We start from the raw sequence: 8973 nt of genomic DNA on the forward strand, positions 1-8973 counted from the left end.
TGGCAAGCTGTGACGTAAGTCTCGCTGCTGGCTCGTACGTCTCAAATAGAATTTCGCACCAGCCAGGCCATTGCAAAAGAAAACCTGTAACTACGCTGTTATATGACATCGAGAAATAACGCCGAGTAGGGAAGGCTTTGGAGCTAAGAACTAATTTAAAAATGCTGTTTATCAGCAATTTTTTTGTTCGACGCCACCTCTTGTCATTGTTACGTGTCAATTCACCGCCCAATACGACGAGATTTTATCGTACCGGGTAGAATGGCAAGAAGAGCTCAAATGTAAGACTTTCCTATAGAGAAGAAATCGCTGTTATCACCAGGCGGTACTGTAGCAAGTATTCAGACTTCGCGAGTTGGTTCAAATGTGTCACATATACAATTTATTTACAAATAAATTAGTCAGAAGCAAGGTTCCTGTGTTATGAGCCAGATAAGAAGCGTGTTAGCACGCTTATTGTCAGAAACGCCAATAAGAATTCGAAAAGCATAAAAGCCTTGCTCCGTACGCACACATGACACGAAAGCCGACATCAGCCCTGATTCAACAAGCTCATCTTTTTACTAGGCCTGCACAGTGAAGTATAATTTAGTCTTCAATAGCGCGTGCGTGTATGAGCCAAGGCTTTTATGCTTTTTCACAATCATATCAGCATTGTTTCATATCAGCAATCGCATACGCTTGTAATCTGGCTCCAAAAGAGTAACCTTCCCTCAAATAAACTCGGCTGGAAGTATAGCGTTGTATGTGCCATCTATCTCTTGGTCTCGTTTTTTTTAGCTACAGCTCAACTACTCGTGACCGTAGCTTAAGAATAAAATTATGGCTTCGCCTGGCTTTACGGAACCTCCCAAAATCATAATGGGAATGTATGCAATGAGCGTCAAATCTTTGAAGGGAAACGCGTTGAGTATTTTCTAGCAGTCGTCTTTATTATCTCCAGGTAATTGCCTTCAATCACGACTGCATGAGCCGAAGTGACTTCATCCTTACCTACTTGCTTGCGGTGTGCACAGCGGGAAATTTCGTGTGCGCCGGAATTCACGACCACGTGATCTCTCTGAGACCACCCACTGTTCACGTAAGTTTCAATACTCTCTCACGTATTCCTGTGCTGCCCTCTGCTGTTTTTGGTATGTTTGTGGCTGGGGCTGGAACAACCAGTACCGCCAGAACAAGAGCCTCCGAGATGGAGAGATGTCTCGCGTATCTCCGCTCGAGTAAAGACGCACACGCCGTGGCATCGGGAAGAAGTCTCAGTTCTATGGCAAGGGCCAAGCAGTGAATGTATTAGCAGCTAATTGTAGGGTTATAGTAAGTGAGGCTGGCAGCTAACTCTCGATCATTGATATGCGGGATTTAACGTCTCGAAACCACCTCATGATTATGAGAGACGCCGTAGTGAAATTGCTTTACTCACGCACTCCTTGAGCACATGCATCTACGCATGTAATAGGCGCAGCTACGAACGCTGTGTGTGTCGTCTTCTTGTGCCCGGCTTCGTGAGTTTACGGCTTTCATAATGTCAGTGTACTAACTATATAGCTCGGACCCAGCCAATGATTTAGTATACCTTCGACCGTAAAATGTACAATTATCAGGCTAACTGAGGTGTTGGAGGTGTATTAGTCGTGGCCGTAGGAGCCAAATGACAATGGACAGGAAACCTAAGGGTAGCTAACGATCGCATTTATTTTCTATCCAGATATGAAGTAAATTTTTTTCTTCAAAATTATTCTGCCCAGGTGCACCAAGGTTACCTGAACGAGGACAGCGTTTCGGTCTTCTCCAAGATAGCGTGCCTATGCCTTTTCCCGTAAGCGGTTCCAGTCAAAAGCTCTCAGAAATTGTGATGTAGTCTTGAAATGTATGCGAATTCAAGCTGTTCTTCTCTGGCGCAGTACTTTCTTGGAAAGGTGGAACAAACAGGAATCTTCGACGCCGAAAATTCCGTTGCTGCGAAGAGGCCTGCGCTCCAAGAACTTGGTCGGGGAGCTTACGTCACGGCTGACAAAAGGGTAACGACAAGTAGCCCGTACCATTACGGCAATCTTGAATAAAACATGCGTGCGGTTCACTTAATCGTCTAACGCCGGGGTCGTAACCACTGTGAGGCGGATGGTCCAGTCGGATGAAACTGACATGGTGGGGGTCGCATGGCAAATCGAAGGAGGGAGGCAACGGTGAGCAACATGCATTTGGTTGCGTCGCAATTACGTGTTCCGGCATATTTCTAAACTCTGGCTAAAGTTATGTGGGAAACCCTGTATATATACGGACTGGATCTTGACCTCCAAGGTAGTGTGGGTAGGGGATTTCTCCTGTGCGATGTTGAACAATAAACATTCGCTCTGTGCGCGTTAACTAAAAGCGGACTGCGTGTCTCTGCATCCAATCGACTCCTCTGTTTCTCATTGCGCATTAGCAGCGATTGGTATGTTTCGTAGTAAATGGTCAATTGCTGCGTGCTTTGCGACTCTTCAGGTTTTTTCTCCTGCGCAACTCCTGGATGAGCAGCGCCAGAATCAACGTCGCTGCCATGTGAAGCGTTAGCGTCCGCTGCTTCACATATACGCGATTCCCTAAAGCGGGAAATGATGTAATTTTTTTCTTACATGCCTCTGTTACGTCTATCACATGGTGTTGTAGACTGCATGCTAAGAGCTACGACAATAGAAGTATCTACCAACATGGACCGTGGCATGGTTATTCGAGCTGTCTCGAAAGGAGAATGAGTAAGTCATTTTTATGGCTAATTGTACAATCTTGCTGCTTTGTGTTTTAAGAAAAAGACGCCGCCAGCCCTTGTCGGCCAAGACTTTCCTCAGCAACGTTCTCAAGGTGTTGTGGATCGACATATTGCGGCTGGCCCTATGTACTCTGGCTTACTTCTCTTGCATCTTCGCCAGAGTTCCCGCGCTGGAGTAAGTTTCTCGTACGCTCGTTTGATGCTCATATTTTAATGGCTTCAATGACGAGGAACGACGTTTGCTTTCCCAGGCTTCTGATCCAGACAAGCGGCACAAGTGACCGAACGATAGCGTCGCTGCTGTTCATGGTGACCTGCGTGGGGGAGTGGCTCATCTCTTCCTACCACATGGAGTTACTGCTTTTCACCGGCTGTCGCCTCAGGTCACTTTTACAGGGAATCGTCTTCATAAAGGTAGCTCTGTGTGGTGCGTTATTCGGCGCTGCGTGAATAACTACCATGATGCACTCACTCACTCACTCACTCACTCACTCACTCACTCACAAAATTGACTGCCTGAATGTGAGATTTGTGATAGGGCGACGCTTGTCGTGGAATAACGGAGCCACAGGATTAGAATATGGACAACGAGAAGAAAAGGACACAGCGCTAAACTCACGACATTTATTTTTGAAAAAAAAAGCTAACATATATATGCTTGGTATTTAGTCGATTCCATGGCTGTGTGATCGTCCATTGAACGGCTGTTTATCAATGTCAGATAGACGGATTGCCAGGCGCGTGAGTTGACAACCCAGGCTGTCGGGAGTTGCTCGCTGGATTCCGTGCCGACCGATTGTGCCCTCGTGATCTCCGAGGACAGTGCAGTTCTGGCCGACTGGGTTGGTCCTAAGCCACCTCCTGCCGCCGGCCCCTGACGGCGACGACAGCGTAGGTCTGGCCAACTGGATTAGCTCTACGCCATCTCCTCTCGCCGACAAGAGCTCTCGCCAGTCGTACCCCGTCCTCGGACTCCTGCGACCGTCTCCATATTTCCTATCTTCTCCTAACTTCCGTCGTTCGCTGTTCCTGCACCTCGCTCTCTCCTTCCGCTCTCTCTATCTCTTTACATTTTAATCCTATTCTTTTAATCCATTCTTTTCCCCCTTTCCTCGTGGGCTACTGTTGAGGTGTACTCTCCCTGAGAGACACTTACAGGGCTCACTCTTCTTTTCACTTAAAATCACTTCCCCGGGCTGTCTTTCATAAATGTCACTGTTTACCAAGTTCGTATAGGGTAGTTCGCCACTCTTGTCCTAATAGAGATGTTTCAATGAACTATATTTGCACCTTATGGGGTGTCATCATAAAGTGATAGCTATGTTGGCCACTTCATGAGACAGTGAACCAGTGCATCAGTTGATCAGTGGCTTAGTCTGCCAGTGAACGAACTACGCAATCAGCTCCGAGATGCAGCGCACCTTTGAAATTTTCGTTAGCTGTCGCCGTCAAAGAGGTATGAGCTTACTACAGTTTTCAATTTGTGGGAAGCGTTGTGTCGTTAATTTGTCGCATTTGTGACGTGCAGGCAACGCTGCAGTCTCCTGCGTCGGCCCAGCCCGTTGGGTACGTGGCATCTCTTCTAGGCGTGGACTGCCTCCAGCTTTGTTACGGCTTCTACGCTTTGCCGCTGCCGTTATGTGGTACCCTGACGTTGCCTCTTCTCTTTTGGATGTTGTCGAAGATGGTGGGTGTAGCGCCTGCTGTCTGCTGCGCCACCTGGGCAGTCATCACAATTTTGGCTCCCTTGGTTTTTCTGTACGCCCAAAGGTACTTCTGGGTGAGCTGCCATTGCTGTCATTGTGGGCGTACTGTAAAGTTTTCTATGTCATATTATTGATACCACTTCCTGCGCATTATCCTCGTTTTCTCTGTCACCCGTAGCCGCCTCAGAGAGGGTGGTGCTAGGGGGGGTTGTGGGGGGGAGGGCTGGAGTTGACCTAGACTTTTTGCCTTAAGAGCAAGCATAGTCCCTTAAGAGCAAACATAGGCCCTTAAGAGCAAACATAGTCAAAAGAGAATGCATGAGTTACCCGCCTTCCTGTCCCCCTGGGCGAACTCACTTTTTGCTCCACCCCCCCCCCCCCCTGTGAAGCAATCCTGGCGCCTACCCTGTCGTTACTTCAGTGGCATTCGACCTCACAACCTCCAAATTACGCGACCGGAAGTTATTTAAAATGTTAGCTCTTTCTCCAAACGCGCTAAGATAAAAACTCAACCGCTTTAGATAGGACTCCCCCCATCTGTCGGTGAAGAGTAGCAAGCTGCAAATATGGTATGGTTAACCTATCTACCTTTCCTTCCATTCTTTTTTCTTTTCTAGCTCCCGCACGGCTTGGCTGAGTCAAATGCACCCGTCTCGGGAATAAAGCGTCTATTACTTTTTAATTTTGATTCGCAGGATGAGCATATCAAAGCCCGTGACGAGAGGTTGAAATTCATGACGGATCTCCTGTGCAACATCCGCGTCGTGAAGATGTACGCCTGGGAAGACGCCCTTCAGCAGGACGTGCTCAAGTCGCGGAAGCTGGAGCTCAAGTTTCTGCTCAGAGTCAACTTGCTCGCCGCTGTCCTGGACTCTGTTTGCAGCTCATGCAGCACCGTGGTACGTCACTGGACAGCCTAACGGTTTGTGGATGAATTTCAGAGCATCTACTATCGATCGATAAACTTGGGAGCTTTGACTTTGAGTGTGGGACTGGCCAACCCGACAGCATTACTTTAACTACATCGTTACTTTTAGGAAACGTAAACAAAGAGGGTTGTGTTCCCGTTCTGGACAGCATCGTAGACAGCCCACGATGACAGCTTAGAAGACAGCATCGAGCTGTATTCGTCTGGAGGACGTCTGTGGGACGTGACACCGTGTATTTTCAAAAAGAGATAACAAAGTTCCACTTTAACTTCTTTGCACTTATGTTGTTACTGTACTACAGTAAAGGAAAGGGTACACGTAATGTCTCCAATGCCTTCCTTAGCCCCATTACCTAGTCGTTTCACGAGGCTGTATCTAACAAGTGGAAATAATCCTCGATCAATCACTTCTCGTTCATCCTCTTTTCACTCTAGTGACAGGTTCATCCGTAGGCGTAAGTTCACATTAATGTAGCCTCGAATTTCATCTAATACAGGTTCTAAAAGCCGTTCTCCGAAATTTTGCGTACATTTTGTTGTTATTGCTCGATAAGACTAATGACTATCGATAACTTCTGCTTCTTACCACATACTTTCAGGCCTGCTTCGTATCTATGAATACACACGTGCCCACATATTAGCCGATGTTTGCGTTGGTCGAGCGGTCGTTCAATGAAAACCTCTAGTGGTTCTTTGCAGATGATGATCATCCTGTTTTCAACCATGTCGATGTTCGAGCCCGACCGCGTTCTGAGCCCGGAGCTTTCTTTCTCGTGTGTGTCCTTGTTGTACATCACCGACTTGACGAGCTCCAGCCTTTCTATGGTCTTCCGGACTATAAGCAAGGTACGTTTCTATTCGCTCTTATTATCTGTCTCCGGAAAATCTAAGGAAAGTTGGGCATTGCTTTGCTAAGGTAAGGTTTTGTTTTTGTGTGCATCGTGTGAATTTGCTGTGAGGGAAACTTTATCGGAGCTCAAGCTTAACTCTGGTATTTTTTGTGGACTTGTGCGTTTAATGTCTACACTTTATTGTACGCCGAATGTTTTATAGTTATTATGTATTGGTATTAGAGGAAACGCACTACTTGCCAGAACGTGTGATTGGATCCCTGTGGAAGTGAAAGGTCGGTGATTTACTTTAATTCAATTTTATTTTCCATCTTACAAACACAGATGGAGGGGATGTTGCTGCTTAGAGTCAGCTTGACGAGCCAACAAATCTAAAGTACAGCTTCGAGGCAGTTGTATAAATCACACAATTCAAAACATAAGAATAACTCTTTTACCAGGATCACTAGATAATACACGAATTAACACTATATACATAAATGCAAACATAAACTGAAATATGTTATTGAAATACTTAGAGTGGACTTCTATACGAGTACAGTTGAACAAATTGAAATCAGCAAGAGCGTTCTACTCTTCCGTCTCTGCTAAATAGTTACGCTCTTAACTATTTAGCAGAGATGGAAAAGTATAATTAAGGCGTTCTTTTCCAAAGTTTAGCCGAGGTGTCGCCACGTCTAGTTGGCTAGCTCACTTACTTGTCCCCGAGTTCTGTTTATTTCCCTGCTAATAGTGGCAGATTCAAGCAATCTTTTCGAGATTTGGGTAGAATTCCTACTCTCAAATCATGTTTGAATGTCGCAAAAAACCAGTACGTTACGCAGCCTTGTCGCAGAGCCTTGAAACTTAATGAAGTCGTTAAATTGTATGTAGTCTGAAGCTTTATATGTGCACCAGACTGAGGGTTTCAATTCGATTATATATTATTATCCGACACAGCTCTACGCCATTCCGTTTACGAGATATAGAAAACTTACTCTGAGAAGCAGTACTGCTTTCGCGTCAACTAGAGGAACTTGTCGAGCCAGTGCACATGCGCGTAGCTTGAACGCATGTGGAGGGAACCGCAGCGCGTGAACCGCTGCCGTTATTACCGCCCACTATTTGCAGCATATGTAGTCCCGCAGATAGAAAAATACTGATATAATGTTTAATGCTGTCTTCCGCTTTATCATTTATTTATGAGACACTCAGACTGGTAAGCTCTCCGCTAAGCAAATGCGGTTTCATAAAATTTGTTGTTGGTTTCTTTAACCGAATTTGTCAGAACTAGCTCATTATGCTTCTTTCGAGTAGACTAATTTTTGTCGCTTCAAAATGAAGATATTGGGCATTGTGAAGGTATTCGTTGGTTAAAAAGTTGATCACTTCTGCGTTTCAGGGTTCGCTATCGCTGAAGCGGATATCTTCATTTTGCACGGCCGAAGAGTATGACGACGAGTTGTCACGAGCGAAGGATTATTTCACAAGAAATGGTATGCAAGTGCTCTCGATACATGTTCTAATCCAGCCGTTTCTTTATTAGCTTTTTTGTGGACTTTTATTTTAAAGTCCTGCACTCCGCGTCAGTGAAAACGGCTAAAAGATGATGCTGCATTGACTACACCTAGATATTTAGTGGTTTGTCCATGCTGAAAGTCCTGTTCTCAGAAATCTGAAACATTGGTGCAGGAAAGATATTTAGATTTATATTGCCACGTTTCTTTCCCCAAGTTTTGTTATCGCGCCGTTACAATATATGTTCAGCGCAAACTGCGCGTACGATCTTCGACAAGCTTGTTTGCTGTAGTAGATCCTTTTGTTAAGATTACGTCCACTTCACGAACATTCGAGATTATTCTGGAACCTAAGTGGCTGCTAGCGATAACGCTAGAATTCTCGACGGCAGCCGTATAAATGCCGACGCGCTTCACCGCTAGTCAGTTGATCGACGGCCGACGCTCTGCTCACCGCTATCAGTGCCAGTATCTTGCTGTCATCTAAGTTTGCTTTTATGTGGCGAGGAATTCGGCCCAAATAAACAGTTTATTATTCGACCTGCAGTCTACTCCCTTCGTCCACGTCATGACCCCGTGACAATATGCCACCAGGTAGACCAACTAGTTTTACAACTGTGGAACACTTCAAGTGCCTGGGCTGGTGCGCCATGCCTAATCTCGTCGCTCGGTGCAGCGCTTGTTGTTTATAAATTCGGTCGTATATAGATATGCTTGGGCAGATCACTGCATGTCCATCCCATTGGCAACCTTGTCGAATACAAGGTAATATACCGGAATAAATGTTATCAATGCGGTAGTGGCACATCGCCTACGTCAAACGTAGTCGTCATTCTCGACATTAGGAACCTGTCAGGTTTATCAGGCCTAACTCACGCTTCCTGCGCCTTGCAACATTCACAAGCCACGCTCATGCCGCGCACACACTCAGAGAGGCGGTGTTTCAGTGCCCGCATCTTACGCTACCGCACCAAGCGAGCCAGTCCACCCATACGGATGGATGTTCTCACAAGCTTGGCAACAAGCGTATACATCCCTGTCCTACCATCTTTGATTTGCCTTACTCCCTTCCCAAGGGCAAGGTAGCCAGCGGGTCTGAGGACTGGCTAACGACTTGCCTGTCCTTCCGTCTTTCTTGTCCTCCTTATTCGTGCATCTTCACTTTGCTGTTTTCAGCCCAAACGCAAAAAAAAAGTGTCTCGAGAGTATATGCACTTCTTGTAATTGATTTCTTAGCACACGG

General features: G+C 46.0%; 2 protein-coding genes across 2 annotated transcripts; both read left to right on the plus strand.

Annotated features, from left to right (window-relative positions):
• Positions 1-951: 951 nt before the first annotated feature.
• On the plus strand, positions 952-2041 carry LOC142771257 (uncharacterized). The gene is made up of 3 exons (XM_075872734.1): positions 952-1081; positions 1746-1816; positions 1902-2041. Exons 1-3 carry the CDS (start codon positions 968-970, stop codon positions 2020-2022), a joined length of 306 nt encoding a protein of 101 aa, XP_075728849.1. The 5' UTR covers positions 952-967; the 3' UTR covers positions 2023-2041.
• A 77-nt stretch (positions 2042-2118) lies between these two features.
• Positions 2119-8829, plus strand: LOC119164872 (ATP-binding cassette sub-family C member 2-like). The gene is made up of 8 exons (XM_075874348.1): positions 2119-2183; positions 2787-2924; positions 3001-3163; positions 4278-4529; positions 5151-5354; positions 6083-6229; positions 7616-7709; positions 8807-8829. Exons 1-8 carry the CDS (start codon positions 2119-2121, stop codon positions 8827-8829), a joined length of 1086 nt encoding a protein of 361 aa, XP_075730463.1.
• The last annotated feature ends 144 nt before the right edge of the window (positions 8830-8973 follow it).

This window comes from Rhipicephalus microplus, chromosome 9, assembly GCF_043290135.1.
Source record: "Rhipicephalus microplus isolate Deutch F79 chromosome 9, USDA_Rmic, whole genome shotgun sequence".
Classification (NCBI taxonomy): Eukaryota; Metazoa; Arthropoda; class Arachnida; order Ixodida; family Ixodidae; genus Rhipicephalus; species Rhipicephalus microplus.